Here is a 17,430-nt window from a genome sequence, read left to right as displayed (position 1 = left end):
TTTAAGGAGCAATAATTTGCAGCATTATAAATGCCTGTTAATAAATATTTACTGCATGTACACTTGGCCTTACTAGTGATGTTACTGGTACCATTCTTCTTTACCTATAATACTGAAATACATTTCAGTTGCTATAGTTATTTGATGTTTTTAATAGTGTAATACCCATATAGTATAATATCAGTTTGTGTTATTATTGTGACTGTGATGTTATACAGGAATAACAATTGTTGGACATGATGCAGAAAATAAGGAGAGAGTTATTCCCTGCAGAGAGCCTGGATGTTACTCTAGAACTATCACATATAAAACAGCTTCCTTGGCTCAACTAAGAAGCTTGACTAGTGCTTCTGAAAGCTGTGAGCAATTTGTGAAAGTAAGTATGTAAGTAGTTTGCAAAAGAATAAAATACTTCTTCTCACCTTTTTGGCATCCTTTGTTGCATCTCAGTGCTACTGATCTCCCACAGCCACTTTTTGTCTACATGCATGTACTCCAGTGATGGCTCCATGGCATATCCTAAGGCAGGTTTGCTGGTGGTCAGGCCCGGACTGGGACAAAACTGGCTACGCCAATAGTGTATCCTTAGCATATTGTATATCCTATGCAATGTGCATAGCCTGATACATCTTTATTCCTCCTCCGATAGGTTGCCTAGTCTACCAGCCTACTTTCCCTCCATAAACACCAGCATACTCTACTGAGCGCTGGGATCTCTATTGAGCACTGGCTTCTCTACGAGTGTCGGCATCAATACGAGCGCTGGCATCTCTATTGAGCACCGTGAGAGGTGACATACTGCAGATGGAGGATTACTCAAGCAGAGTAAGTTCCTACCAGTGACACGGTCCCACCCTGGGGGCCCACACCATATGAAAGTAGAAAACAGAATTTGGCTATGCACATCTCATAACAGATTCTGTTTTCTGTCTTTCTCAGCTGGGTTTTTACAGGCAGCTACCACAGAGCACTGCCATCATGTTCGGTGGTGAGGTCTATGGGAGGACCAGTCTGGGAGTACTCAGAGACTCAGTCGGTGTAACTTTCTAGAGCCCACATGACTTGCGGCAGACAGAGACCTGTGGGTGAGAGCCAGGTGCATGATATATGCAATATAATCGTATACTTTATGTTTTGGTTCTCACCCTCTGGAACTCTCTGTCACTGTCTTTAATATTGACTCTGGGCAAACATTTTCTTGCCCCCCCCCATGCAATTTAGCTCTCTACTTGCAAAAAGTCTGAGACATACATTAAATAGCAGCTAGACTCAAAATCATTTTAATGCAACAGATCAGGCAACAATTGCGATTGGTTGCCAGAGGTTACAGCACATAATGTATGCTTGCTAATTGGTTGCTGGAGGTTACTGCACATCACTCCAGCTCCCCCATTGGTTGTGGGGGCTGGGGGGGGTGTGATTAGTGGCAGTGCTGGGGGAGGATGGGATGAATGGCAGTGTTGGGGACGATAGGATCAGTGACAGTGCTGTGGGTGGGGGGGGGGGGGTGTGGTCAATGGCAGTGTCAGTGGCAGTGCTGGGAGGGGATGGGATGAGTGCCAGTGCTAGCAGGGATGGGATGAGTGGCAGTGCTGGTGGGGGGGTGGGATTAGTGGTAGTGTTTGTGGGGATGGGATCAGCGACGCTCACTCGCTGTAACCTGTCAGTCGGTGTCCACTCAGTTCCACCTGCCTGCATGTGGGGGGGGGGGAGTGAAGGGGATAGGGAGAGAGAGGGGTGATGGGGGCATGAGAGAGAGAGTGGGGGATGACAGAGACGAGGGGTGAGAGAGAGAGGGGAGATGGGGGATGAGAGAGAGGGGTAGGTGTGTGTGATTTTTTTTGTACCTTCCATGCCAGCAGTAGGACATTGAAGGCTCTGGGGGGTACTGGGGATTCTTCACCCACTGCTGTTGTCTCTTAGGGGGTCAGGGAGGAGGTGGAGGTCTTCCCCCCATGGCCTATTGGTCCTAGATGCCCTCGCTGCTTGCCCTCCCTACAGCCACCGTCTTTGGGGCTGACCCGCTCACTATGTTGGGATGATAGGCAGAGCAAGGTGATATCATCCTGCCCATGCCCCAAGGACGCTGCTGCCACCAGATCCAAGGCCTTCATTGCCCACCCCACTCCTGCTGCCATCAGACTGGGACTCTCCATGACAAGGGTCTCAAGGGGCATATACTTTGGGCCTACTCTACCACATTAGCCACCTCTTGTTAGCATGAGGCTCGGTGGCCCCTGGCCCATCTGGCAAATGTCCGGTGTGCCCTATGGCCAGTCTGGGCCTACTGATGGTGACAAAAGTTAATGATTGCTGAAACTGCCATTTGTAGTAATCTATTGAAAGCATGTCTGAAAGAGTGATGGCACTGGAGCACAATCTATAGGCTGGGCAGAACGCTTTCAATTTATAGCAGGAAGAGCCTGAATAACCTACATGGTGGGATTGCCAAGTATTATTTAAATGAAAGATGCAACTACCAAAAATAGCTTCTGAAATTACAATAACATGTTAAATTGAGTTTACATATACTTTAGGCATATTTATAAAGCAATGAATGTAACTTTCATCAAACGTTCACTGTCATTTAAAACACTGTGGTGAATCAATCACTGTCATTTAAAACACATACACCAGAAAAAAACCTCTTGAATTATTAGTGAATGGCAGACTCTTTTTTTGGAAACTTTTAGGCCCCATTTACACGGGCGTATCTATGCATATATCCATGCGAAGGGCCATCTTTGCCCACAGAAGGATGCACAAGTGTGTAAGGGTAGAACAGGTTAAGGTGACACGGTGGCTGTCCTGTCCTCCATGTTCTCTCTTCTCACTGGGTGAGAGGGTCACATGGGCGGCCTACCCTGGGGTGGGTCAGGCATTGAACAAGGCCAATAACCCTTGTACTTGGGGTAACACTTAGCCTGAACGTGTACTCACCAATGCCTGGGAAAAGGCGGAACTGCAGTCATGTGTAGAATCAAACATCAAGGTAGCCTACCAACTCAAGCTGCTTCGTCCCATGTCCTATACACTGGTATTTATGTATGTTTTGGATTTGGAGGGACAGATTGAGCCGCTGCCCACTCCGCCAGTCAGCATATCTCTGTTACCTCACTCCCAGTAACAGAATGGGGTCCCACCAAGCACATAGAGCATACCTCATATGTGCTGTCACTTAACTCTTCTCTTCCCATTCCTAGTGACTGGGCCATCAATCAGCAAAATGCTAGTCCTTTCCCAGAGACCAGCAGAAATGAACAGCTAGGGAGGGAATCAAATCACTGACCCCCTTGCTACTGGATAACCTGTCACCTAACCAGGTACCATGCCAAAGACTGGCTGTTTTTTGTTGTGAGTATTCATGGCAACTACCTTTTCTTTCTTGTCTTGTTGAATGAACCTCTGTTATAGTGATGTTACACATACCCCATATTCTGGTTATGGACCCAAGTTCTTTAGTAATACACCAAGACCTCACATGCATCCCTTTAGACCAGGTTCTGAGCAGTTCCATCAACTTTTACTGTAAACTTGGCATGACATGTATAACATGCAACAACATTCTTTTCCTAACTAAACCTAACTGTGGCTGCTCCAGGTTACCTGCACAGGTGAAGTCTCACTGAGGAAATACATGCTTGGCAATTCTCGAACAGAAAAGTCCATGTTCTAGGGGTCTTCCAGCAAATCAGCGTTCCAGAGGGGACCACAGGTCCCTGCAAGTCTCTAGTTGCATGTGTTCCCCATGCGTTTTTCCAAGTGTTCCCCAGAGCCCCCTTAGGATCCAGACATCTTCCCTTTCATAGAACATGGGTGGAAGGCTGGACCTCAGCGAAAGCCCACAAATACACTGGGAAAATGCGGCAAAATATTAACCATTTCTCCCTTAGCTGGACAGCTAACTAAATACACAGTAGGCTACCTGCGACAGGTATTCTGTGCATCCTCGTGCAGGCAGTCCATTCATGTCTATAGGGATACAGCAGCTGGTCCTAATTTGACAACCGTGCAGGTGTTGGTTCATGTCCCCGAACACAGACAGAGTGCGTTTGAGGACAAGCCCATGTGAACAAGGCCTAGAACTTAAACTCCCATTCTGAAAAAAATTGCTTTTAGTTTGCCAGACAAAGGTATTTCAGGATGTAAACAGTTTTATGCTGTTGCACAGCTGGGAATTTAACTCAACATCAACAAACAAATTATACTGAAATAATATGTTTTTATTCTAATATATCACCTACTTTTTTTTTTAATCCAATGTCAATATTGTTTATTAATGAAAATGTAGAAACATCTCAAATAACTCTACCGTGAGATTCTAGTAACCACAAGCATTACCTTTTTAATAAACTGGGGACAGTTTCAGTGCTACTGTGGAGATCAGAAAGAAAACAGCTGTTTTTTTTTGTTGTTTTTTGTTTTGTTTTTGTTTTTTTGGGCACTTGATGATATGGTGTCCTTGATAGAAACAGAGAATAACAAGTGGCTTTTCAAGTGTTGACATACCCCAATCAGCTGTTGCCCTGGATCTTAAACCTGCTCATTGGTGGTATAGTACTTACACTACTGCCATGCCTGTCCACTTCAAAGCCAAAGAGGGTAACACATGTGACCATGCATGACAGTTAGGGATGAGCTCGGTGTTCAACTCAAACGCATGTTCGACTCGAACATCGGCCATTTGTTTGTTCGGCGAATTCAGAACTTTGTTGACCGTTCGCACCAAATTCGTGTGGCACAAACGGCCCACAATGCACTACGTCATTGCAGTGCATTGCTGGCTCATTATTGGCCAAGCATGCACTGTGACCCCGCATGCTTGGCCAATCACAGCGCCGACAGCGAGGAGAGCCATAATTGGCCACAGCAGGATGCCTGTGGCCAATTATAGCTCAGGGGGTTTAGTACATGCCCCATACTATATAAGGCTGCCAGCGAGGCAGCCTTGTGTAGTGTGTTCCGGCGTGCAGGGAAAGAGCTAGATAGGCAGGGACAGTGTGTTCTTTTCTCAGGCATCTTAAAGTTAAAGCGGTGTTGTGTGCCTCCAGCACAGTATACATCTATATCTACCCTTTATTGCTGTTTTTCTCTAATTAGAGCATCTGCAGGAGTTAGTGGGTGTTGTGTGCCTCCAGCACAGTATACATCGGTATCTACCCTTTATTGCTGGTGTTCTATAATAAAGGCATCTGCAGGAGTTAGTGGGTGTTGTGTGCCTCCAGCACAATATACACCTATATCTACCCTTTATTGCTGGTGTTCTCTAATACAGGCATCTGCAGGAGTTAGTGGGTGTTGTGTGCCTCCAGCACAGCACAGTATAAACCTGTATCTACCCTTAATTGCTGGTGTTCTCTAATACAGGCATCTGCAGGAGTTAAAGTGGGTGTTGTGTGCCTCCAGCACAGTATACACCTGAAGATACCCCTTATTGCTGGTGTTGTCTGTTGCATATCTTGCATATTAGCCTTTAAAATTAGCACTTTTGATTTCGAACGTTCGAGTCCCATAGACTTTAATAGGGTTCTAAAGTTCGTACGAATTTTAGGTCCGATCGAAGGTTCTGGTGCGAACCGAACCGGGGGCTGTTTGGCTCATCCCTAATAACAGTAAGTGTTCTCAATTATAGTGACAACATACACTGAAGAGAAACCAGTTCACAATTTACCTTAAGGGTCAATGGCATGTGCTATAAATCAATATCCTACAACTACAGCACTGTCAGTACACAGTAAACACTAACATACACCACTAAACTGACATTTTTTGAGATTTGAAAATTACAGTACAAAAATAAAAATCCCCATCCTTGTGTTAAAGCTTTGTGAATTGAGCCTCCAGATATGCCTGAATATGGGACATTTGTTTTTATTCCAGTTTTTCTCAAAATATATTTTTGTATTGTAAGTACACACTACTGTTTATGTTAAACTGAATATACATACACCCCATTAGTGGATCCTGACACATACTGTATGATGAAAATGTTTGTTTATGTGGACTGCCATTTATAAGCTGTTAAAAGGTTATCTCCTTCTTTTAATTCACAGCTGGACTGTCGGTACATCAGGTTTTTTGATGGACCATGGGGTTGGTGGGTTTCCAGAGATGGGGAAGCAATCAAATCCTGGGGGGGAGCCCCAACAAACAGTGGAAGATGTGCATGTGGAGAAAACGGTAATATACCTCGCGTTAGAAATGTTGATCAATAATTACAAGTAGATACTGTGATTATGATATACAATAGCAAGTTAATCACATTCTGGTCTCTTTACTTTCATGGGGACTGCTTTGGTCCTGTGCTTGCTTCCTACAAGTGCAAGCTTCTAAGTACTAAATATAATGGAGTATGTACAAATGCGTATATTCGGAAGCCACCAAGCATGTCAAAGTGATTCTGCACAATGCAATCTTCAAAAGTACCAACACTGAGAAATAACCGGATTTTTAAAAACAGCTTACCTGTAAAATCCTTTTCTTTGAAGTACATCAGGGGACACAGAGCCATAGTAGTTACTATGTTGGTTACAGGCCACCCTCAGGTGATGGACACTGGCACCCCCTAAATTAAAAAGTGCACTCCCTATATAACCCCTCCCACTGGCGGGAGCACCTCAGTTTTGTAGCAAAGCAATATAGGTGTATACCAAAGAAGGGAGGGACCTCTGTATCCCCTGATGTACTTCAAAGAAAAGGATTTTTACAGGGAAGCTGTTTTTAAAAATGCTATTTTCTTTTCATATATCGGGGGACACAGAGCCATAGTAGTTACTATGTGGGATGTCCCACAGCAATGCCAACTGAAAGGAGGGAGACACAAAAATAGTAGATCACCAAGAGACTAGAGGACTCATATTGCAGCCTGCAGTACACTGCGTCCAAAAACGATATCCTCATGATCTTTTACATCTACTTGAAAGAATGGTAAATGTATGCATTGAAGACCAAGTTGCGGCCTTGCAGATCTGAGCCATGGAGGCTTGGTGATGCACTGCCCAAGAAGCACTAACGGCCCTGGTGGAGTGCCTTTAAAATTAAAAAGGAGGAATTGTCTTCTTTTAAGCCAAAAGTTTGAACAATCGCTTGACGAATCCACCTAGTGATCGTAGATTCTGATGCTGCCTGTCCTCTTTTAGGACCATCAGGCAACACAAACAAAAAACATCTGTTTTGGTGCATCTGAGCGGTCACCTTTAAATGACCGCTCTCACCACATCAAGAGAATGTAGTGACCTTTCTTTCAGAGAACAAAGTTCTGAAAAAAATGAAGGCAGAACAATATCCTGGTTTAAATGAAAAATACCTGACACCTTATCCTTAAGAATAATCCAATATGACTCTTTACATGAAAGAGCAGACAACCCTGATACTCTTCTTGCAGAATATATGGTAACCAGGAAAAATATGTTCCTCGTCAAGAGGACCAAGGGAAAAATCCTGTATTGGCTCAAAAAAGGCTGTTTTTGTAAAGCCGACAGGACTAATCTTAAGTCCCAAGGATTCAGGAGTGACCTAACTGGAGGATTAATCCACGTTTCCCCCTGAATAAGTTACGAACCAGAGAGTGAGAAGCAAGTGGTCATTGAAAAAACACAGATAAGGCCGATACTTGGCCTTTGATAGTACTCAGGGCCAGCTTCATTTCTAATCCCATCTGTAGGAATTTAACCGGTTCCCGACCAGCGCATGCCGATGTACGTCGGCAGAACGGCACGGGCAGGCATATTGGCGTACAGGTACGTCCAATCTTCAATGCCGCCCTGCCATCGCGAGCGCGCCGCCGCCGGCGCGCTCGCATGCTGGTCGGGACCCCCGTGAGTCCGGTCGCGGGTCCCGTGGACTCGATCACTGCTGGTATACCCGCGATCGTCTCACGGGGCGGCTGAATGGAGGAAATGCCGTTGTAAACAGCATTTCCCCATTCTGCCTAGCAACTAGTGGCGCTGATCTCTGCTCCATGTGATTGGAGCAGAGATTAGTGTTCGCTAAATGAAAGCCCAGCCCCCCCACAGTTAGTAACACGCCCCTAGGAACACTTAACCCCTACACTGCCACCCACTGGTTAACCCCTTCACTGCCAGTGTCATTTACACAGGAATCACTGCATTTATATAGCAGTGAGAAAAATTTAAAAAAATCTGCGCTTGGTAAAAAACTTAAAATCAAATTAAAAAACAGCAGCTGAACACCATAACCAGGATACTGGGCACAACAAAATAAAGAATGAAAGTGCAGCGCTTATCACTAAGTAAAGTATCGTGTGACTAAGTATAAATGAATAAACTATCATAAAAAACCTAAGTGTTTAGTGAATCCAAATAAAGTGAACAATTTATATATATAAAAAAATTATTTGTTAGTTGACAGAATTTGACATCTTTCAGTAACCCAAAAGTCCAGTGCATTTACATGTGACCAGAAATTTAAAAACATGAAATAGTGTCCTAATTTAGGTGAACAAGAGTGCAGTTAATCCTGTTTGTTCAGGAGAGAGTGCTTGACCACGTGGACACTTCACAGCTACAAATCAAATAAGAAATGGAGGCTTACCAGATCAACGATTAGTATGCACAAATACGAATATCCAAGCGATTCGAAGCGGACATCCGAACAACGACCCAGTCACTCAAACGTTCCACTGTCTCCGAGTTGATTCGAGTCTCATCACCGGACGATTTGCACTGACCGTGCAAAATTTCCGATGTGGGAAGCCAAAAATCAGCCCACACCTTCGGGTGTTTTGTAGTTCCAGGTCCGTTCTGGTCCTTTCGAAAATCTCAGGATATCGTGTCACCATAAAAACAAAATGAACAAGTGCACCCGATCGTGTAATAGAGTTTAAACACGTAGAATTTATTTATTATTCAATCGAATAATGTTGAGCGCTACAGATGACTCCACCGAGCCATACAAAAAAAGACGTAACTTAAAAAATGAACAATTTTGCTAGCAAAACAAATATAAAATCATCGAATGCTAAAAGCACAAAGGGTGAGCGTAACTACTCGACGATCGTTTCGTCAAAATCTGACGTCATCAGGGGTACGCCCACACCCTTGTGCTAAACCCTTTTATAGCCTATGGGTAAGGTGAGGAGCCCTGCCATAGGTGAAAACAAAAACGTCCAATAGTAGATTCAATTGATTTAACCACCGAACTACCAAATCATTCGAACGAGGTCAGAGCCCAGACTCCCGTCCGTTACGCAAAATAGAAAAATTTATAGAAGTTTTTGAAATATCTACCGAATGACATACCCATTCGGTCAAAATCAAAAGCCAATTCACTCGAACGAAGTCCTAACCCAAATTTCCACCCATTACCGAAAATGGAAAAATTTGTAAAAAGAGGTACCTACCGAACGGCATACACATTCGATCAAGATCGAATACCACAATTGTATCCAATGGTAGAATGTGTGTATGATGACACTTACCACTCAAAGTAACCGAACAGTAATATCACCAACAGCGACGAAAAAATCGAAATGTACAAAACTAGTGAATGTGTGTAAATTTAAATACAACCATCCTCAGACCAATAAAAAATTGGATACAAAAACATGATGATATAATGGAAAACCAAACCAACGTCAGCTTAACCCATAGTCTATTCACAAAATAGCCTAATAAGTAAGATATGACTGTTAAACTTAAAAATAACACACTTTTTCACAAAGGATGTACAACTAATATCACAGAAGTTAAACACGAGCAACAATGAAACCTAGACTTATGTGGTTTAATTAACAAAATATGAGTACTTTAGATGACAATTCCAGTTTTTAGAACACAGTCACTGAGACGGACAAAAAGGGGGGGGGGGGCATCACCCATTGTTAATGAAACAGTTGATGTCCCACTCAATGTTGAGTCCCCCAGGAATGTGTGTACCTAATTTATGTATCCAATTGGTTTCAGCTTTTGAGATGGTGCGTTTAGCATTACTGCCGCGCCAATGTGGTACATATTTCTCAATTGCTAAAAAGGTGGTACCTCTTGGATCACAGTTATGTTTCAAATCATAGTGCTTGCTCACATTATGCTTATCAAAACCTTTACAGATGTTGGTTATATGCTCCCCCAGACGTATATGTAGCATACGTACTGTGCGACCCACATATTCCAAACCACATGGACACCTAAGTAGGTACACAACACACTTAGTGGAGCATGTGATAAATGTTCGAATGGGGTATGTGAGTCCCGTCCCCTGCGAGGTAAATTCCGTGAATCTCCTACCCCGTAACACATTCAACCTACAGGCTCTACACTTTCCACACGGAAAAAAACCTTTTAGATCTCCAAAAAAGGTAGGTCTTGTAGGGGGATCAGGGACATTAAGAGCAATCATATTCCTCAAACTAGTAGCGCCCCTAAAGATAACATTTGGTCTATCCAGTAACTCGGGACCCAGAACACGATCGTTTTTTATAACTGACCAGTGTTTTTTTATAATTCTCTTAATGGCCCAGTGTTGGCTAGAAAAAGTTGTGACCAAAGCCAAGCCATAGTTGTCAGTATTTACGGTCCTAGGCTGTTTATCGGCTAGCAGCGATTGACGATCTCTACTGTTAACCTCCATTATGATGGAGTCAAGAGAGTCACTATTATAGCCCTTAACCATAAATCTACTCTTTAGAATTGATGCCTCCCTGAGGAAGTCATCATTACGGGTACAATTGCGCTGTAGGCGCAAAAATTGACCCTTTGGGACAGCCGACAGCCAAGATTTATGATGGCACGAATCTAGCAGAATATAGCTATTCCTATCCGTTTTAAAAAAAAACGTGGTGGTAATTATATTATTGTCCCTGATAGATATGTTTAAATCCAGAAATTGAATATTGTTAGAACTCAGAACATGACTGAGGACTATGCCTCGATCATTATTATTCAAATGGGCTAGAAATAGCTCCGCCGACGAGCTATCTCCATCCCAGATGAATAAAATATCATCAATGAACCTTTTCCAGGTCACCAGTTCTGAAGGTCTGTTACCCAAGACGATGTCCTCCTCCCATTTTGCCATAAAGAGGTTGGCCATGCTGGGAGCAAATTTAGCCCCCATGGCCACCCCCTTTACTTGCAAAAAATGGGCCCCATCATGCCAAAAATGATTATGAGTCATAGCAAAAAAAAAGTAGTTCTAGAATATAGTTACGCTGGGTAACTGAAATGTTGTTATCTTGGGCTAAAAAATATTGTACTGCATCATAACCCAACTGATGGGAAATTGCCGTATACAACAAAGCTACATCTGCAGTGATCAACAAGTAAGTGGGTTTCCATTCCACTAATTGTAGAATATTGATGACATGTTTAGTGTCCCTCAGAAAAGATGGGGTGCCCGTCACCAGTGGCTGTAGATGTCTATGTATTTCCCTATGCGGGACGTGACAGAGTCGATTCCACTGATGATGGGCCACCCCGGTGGATTCTCCAAAGACTTATGAATCTTTGGCAAAGAGTACATGACTGGCAACCGTGGCGCCAAGGGTACTAAAAAATCTCTCTCTTTTTTATTAAGAATCCCCATATCAAACCCCTTATTGACAAGCTCCTTTAAATCACGTTTAAACTTAACCGTGGGATCCATAAGTAATGGGGTATAGGTATCTGGGTCTGACAATATCCTACTCATCTCATTCGAATACATAGCCTTATCAAGAACTACTATTGCGCCCCCTTTATCGGCCGACCGAACTACTATATCCTTCCTATTCAATAGTGCATCTAACCCCATCTTAAATTCCCGTGTCTGTTGGACTGGTTTCAACTTCAAATTATTCAGATCACTTATTACCAAGTCTCGAAAAATATTTATATTCGGTGCTACATTGTTGGGAGGATTAAATAAAGAGGCGTTTGATAAACCTGAATGGATAATTGTTGTCGGTTCCCTAGCTGATTGACGGGTGGGGTTACTCATAATATACCTTTTTATATTTAATTTACGTGTATACTTTTGAATATCAATGAATGTCTGAAATTTGTTAAGATTATGTGGTGGTACAAACTTCAAGCCTTTACTGAGAGTCTGTAATTCTTCCTTCGATAACTCTTTGTTACTCAGATTAATAATACCACTAATGTCTAAGTCCTTCTCCTTTTTGGCGTGAAGACGTTTGCCCCCTCTGCACCCTCTCTTGTATCTCCATTTCTTTTGTGTCCCCCCCGGGTTCCTTCCTGAAAACCCTGTTGGTAATAGTTGCCTCCTGAGGGGTGAGTATATGGTGGTTGTGACCCATCAAGACCACTAGGGGGTCCGGAATATCCTATCCCCTCACCCCTGAGGGGGACATATCTATTAAAGGTCTCAACATTATAGTTGGATCCCACATCCCTCACATCCGTGGGGGGTCTCAGATCCCTACTCCCATTTCTGCCTTGGGAGAAGGGTTTTCTACCTTGAAAAAACGGTTTTTCACCCCTGGACCGCCAGGGTGGGGGAGGGCCAACTGGAGTTATGTGTTGGTAGTGACTTGATGGAGTTGGATACTGTTGATGGTTAGAATTTCGCTTACCCCCCCATCCTCTAATGAACTGAGAATGTGGCTGCATTGATGGTCCCCTCCCTCGTCCAGCATAAACTGGAGAGGCCTGATATGCAGGCCCCCATGAGGAGTAAGGATCACCAATATCCCCACCTCTTGCCCCCATATCATGACTAGGGGGTAGAAGTGAGCCTGTATCTGCCCCAGGAGGTGCAGGGGCCAAATTATCAATAGATACCTGCCATTTAAACACTACCTTATCATTATAGTCTTTTTTGTCTCTGTTATATTTTTTCTTTTTTTTGGCTTTTTGTTCAGTTTCCTCCTTGATCAGAATAGTTTTTAGTGCCTCAGATCTTTGCGTATATTCTGGGTCATTTTTAAAGGGGACAAGCTTGGTTTTCATCAAACTAATCTCATAGTCCAATGAGGCCAGTTTCCTCGATTTCTTGGCAATTAGAAATCTCAAAAACTGGACTCCGGCCTCATTGAAATATTTAAACCACTCAGCTATCTCAGTGTCTTCCTTTTGTGGGTTCACTTCCCATCTAAGGCTTCTGGGGACCATATTTTCCCTCACATATTCTTCCAAATATGCTATGTCCCATTTGGTATGAACCTCAGATATAGTTAAATTCTTCAGTCTCAAAAAACAACCTGATAGATCATCTCTAGGATTATCATTACCATCAAAGACCCCCGCAGTGTCAGTGACCACTTGGGATCTATACTCAAATACATCCATTATGGATGAACCAGCAGCAAATCAATTGTATCGACAGAAAACAACGAGAAAAATTAAAAAAAATCTGCGCTTGGTAAAAAACTTAAAATCAAATTAAAAAACAGCAGCTGAACACCATAACCAGGATACTGGGCACAACAAAATAAAGAATGAAAGTGCAGCGCTTATCACTAAGTAAAGTATCGTGTGACTAAGTATAAATGAATAAACTATCATAAAAAACCTAAGTGTTTAGTGAATCCAAATAAAGTGAACAATTTATATATATAAAAAAATTATTTGTTAGTTGACAGAATTTGACATCTTTCAGTAACCCAAAAGTCCAGTGCATTTACATGTGACCAGAAATTTAAAAACATGAAATAGTGTCCTAATTTAGGTGAACAAGAGTGCAGTTAATCCTGTTTGTTCAGGAGAGAGTGCTTGACCACGTGGACACTTCACAGCTACAAATCAAATAAGAAATGGAGGCTTACCAGATCAACGATTAGTATGCACAAATACGAATATCCAAGCGATTCGAAGCGGACATCCGAACAACGACCCAGTCACTCAAACGTTCCACTGTCTCCGAGTTGATTCGAGTCTCATCACCGGACGATTTGCACTGACCGTGCAAAATTTCCGATGTGGGAAGCCAAAAATCAGCCCACACCTTCGGGTGTTTCGTAGTTCCAGGTCCGTTCCGGTCCTTTCGAAAATCTCAGGATATCGTGTCACCATAAAAACAAAATGAACAAGTGCACCCGATCGTGTAATAGAGTTTAAACACGTAGAATTTATTTATTATTCAATCGAATAATGTTGAACGCTACAGATGACTCCACCGAGCCATACAAAAAAAGACGTAACTTAAAAAATGAACAATTTTGCTAGCAAAACAAATATAAAATCATCGAATGCTAAAAGCACAAAGGGTGAGCGTAACTACCCGACGATCGTTTCGTCAAAATCTGACGTCATCAGGGGTACGCCCACACCCTTGTGCTAAACCCTTTTATAGCCTATGGGTAAGGTGAGGAGCCCTGCCATAGGTGAAAACAAAAACGTCCAATAGTAGATTCAATTGATTTAACCACCGAACTACCAAATCATTCGAACGAGGTCAGAGCCCAGACTCCCGTCCGTTACGCAAAATAGAAAAATTTATAGAAGTTTTTGAAATATCTACCGAATGACATACCCATTCGGTCAAAATCAAAAGCCAATTCACTCGAACGAAGTCCTAACCCAAATTTCCACCCATTACCGAAAATGGAAAAATTTGTAAAAAGAGGTACCTACCGAACGGCATACACATTCGATCAAGATCGAATACCACAATTGTATCCAATGGTAGAATGTGTGTATGATGACACTTACCACTCAAAGTAACCGAACAGTAATATCACCAACAGCGATGAAAAAATCGAAATGTACAAAACTAGTGAATGTGTGTAAATTTAAATACAACCATCCTCAGACCAATAAAAAATTGGATACAAAAACATGATGATATAATGGAAAACCAAACCAACGTCAGCTCCCCAACTTAACCCATAGTCTATTCACAAAATAGCCTAATAAGTAAGATATGACTGTTAAACTTAAAAATAACACACTTTTTCACAAAGGATGTACAACTAATATCACAGAAGTTAAACACGAGCAACAATGAAACCTAGACTTATGTGGTTTAATTAACAAAATATGAGTACTTTAGATGACAATTCCAGTTTTTAGAACACAGTCACTGAGACGGACAAAAAGGGGGGGGGGGCATCACCCATTGTTAATGAAACAGTTGATGTCCCACTCAATGTTGAGTCCCCCAGGAATGTGTGTACCTAATTTATGTATCCAATTGGTTTCAACTCTTGAGATGGTGCGTTTAGCATTACTGCCGCGCCAATGTGGTACATATTTCTCAATTGCTAAAAAGGTGGTACCTCTTGGATCACGGTTATGTTTCAAATCATAGTGCTTGCTCACATTATGCTTATCAAAACCTTTACAGATGTTGGTTATATGCTCCCCCAGACGTATATGTAGCATACGTACTGTGCGACTCACATATTCCAAACCACATGGACACCTAAGTAGGTACACAACACACTTAGTGGAGCATGTGATAAATGTTCGAATGGGGTATGTGAGTCCCGTCCCCTGCGAGGTAAATTCCGTGAATCTCCTACCCCGTAACACATTCAACCTACAGGCTCTACACTTTCCACACGGAAAAAAACCTTTTAGATCTCCAAAAAAGGTAGGTCTTGTAGGGGGATCAGGGACATTAAGAGCAATCATATTCCTCAAACTAGTAGCGCCCCTAAAGATAACATTTGGTCTATCCGGTAACTCGGGACCCAGAACACGATCGTTTTTTTATAACTGACCAGTGTTTTTTTTATAATTCTCTTAATGGCCCAGTGTTGGCTAGAAAAAGTTGTGACCAAAGTCAAGCCATAGTTGTCAGTATTTACGGTCCTAGGCTGTTTATCGGCTAGCAGCGATTGACGATCTCTACTGTTAACCTCCATTATGATGGAGTCAAGAGAGTCACTATTATAGCCCTTAACCATAAATATACTCTTTAGAATTGATGCCTCCCTGAGGAAGTCATCATTACGGGTACAATTGCGCTTTAGGCGCAAAAATTGACCTTTTGGGACAGCCGACAGCCAAGATTTATGATGGCACGAATCTAGCGGAATATAGCTATTCCTATCCGTTTTAAAAAAAAACGTGGTGGTAATTATATTATTGTCCCTGATAGATATGTTTAAATCCAGAAATTGAATATTGTTAGAACTCAGAACATGACTGAGGACTATGCCTCGATCATTATTATTCAAATGGGCTAGAAAAAGCTCCGCCGACGAGCTATCTCCATCCCAGATGAATAAAATATCATCAATGAACCTTTTCCAGGTCACCAGTTCTGAAGGTCTGTTACCCAAGACGATGTCCTCCTCCCATTTTGCCATAAAGAGGTTGGCCATGCTGGGAGCAAATTTAGCCCCCATGGCCACCCCCTTTACTTGCAAAAAATGGGCCCCATCATGCCAAAAATGATTATGAGTCATAGCAAAAAAAAGTAGTTCTAGAATATAGTTACGCTGGGTAACTGAAATGTTGTTATCTTGGGCTAAAAAATATTGTACTGCATCATAACCCAACTGATGGGAAATTGCCGTAGACAACGAAGCTACATCTGCAGTGATCAACAAGTAAGTGGGTTTCCATTCCACTAATTGTAGAATATTGATGACATGTTTAGTGTCCCTCAGAAAAGATGGGGTGCCCGTCACCAGTGGCTGTAGATAGCTGTCTATGTATTTCCCTATGCGGGACGTGACAGAGTCGATTCCACTGATGATGGGCCGCCCCGGTGGCTTCTCCAAAGACTTATGAATCTTTGGCAAAGAGTACATGACTGGCAACCGTGGCGCCAAGGGTACTAAAAAATCTCTCTCTTTTTTATTAAGAATCCCCATATCAAACCCCTTATTGACAAGCTCCTTTAAATCACGTTTAAACTTAACCGTGGGATCCATAAGTAATGTGGTATAGGTATCTGGGTCTGACAATATCCTACTCATCTCATTCGAATACATAGCCTTATCAAGAACTACTATTGCGCCCCCTTTATCGGCCGACCGAACTACTATATCCTTCCTATTCAATAGTGCATCTAACCCCATCCTAAATTCCCGTGTCTGTTGGACTGGTTTCAACTTCAAATTATTCAGATCCCTTATTACCAGGTCTCGAAAAATATTTATATTCGGTGCTACATTGTTGGGAGGATTAAATAAAGAGGCGTTTGATAAACCTGAATGGATAATTGTTGTCGGTTCCCTAGCTGATTGACGGGTGGGGTTACTCATAATATACCTTTTTATATTTAATTTACGTGTATACTTTTGAATATCAATGAATGTCTGAAATTTGTTAAGATTATGTGGTGGTACAAACTTCAAGCCTTTACTGAGAGTCTGTAATTCTTCCTTCGATAACTCTTTGTTACTTAGATTAATAATACCACTAATGTCTAAGTCCTTCTCCTTTTTGGCGTGAAGACGTTTGCCCCCTCTGCACCCTCTCTTGTATCTCTATTTCTTTTGTGTCCCCCCCGGGTTCCTTCCTGAAAACCCTGTTGGTAATAGTTGCCTCCTGAGGGGTGAGTATATGGTGGTTGTGACCC

General features: G+C 42.4%; 1 protein-coding gene across 1 annotated transcript in view; it reads left to right on the top strand.

The window, feature by feature from the left end:
• LOC143996683 (uncharacterized) overlaps positions 1-17,430 on the top strand; it is a 78,793-nt gene that overhangs the window by 30,848 nt on the left and 30,515 nt on the right. Inside the window, exons 8-9 of the mRNA XM_077491887.1 lie at positions 219-376; positions 6,054-6,180. Of these exons, the coding sequence (XP_077348013.1) occupies positions 219-376; positions 6,054-6,180 (285 nt within the window). The remainder of the gene's footprint in view (positions 1-218; positions 377-6,053; positions 6,181-17,430) is intronic.

The sequence above is a fragment of the Lithobates pipiens genome, unplaced genomic scaffold (assembly GCF_037356315.1).
Source record: "Lithobates pipiens isolate NorthernLeopardFrog02 unplaced genomic scaffold, aLitPip1_a1.2 Scaffold_19, whole genome shotgun sequence".
NCBI classification, from domain to species: Eukaryota; Metazoa; Chordata; class Amphibia; order Anura; family Ranidae; genus Lithobates; species Lithobates pipiens.
Note: the sequence above shows the minus strand (reverse complement) of the source record. Positions and strands in the feature narration are given on the sequence as shown.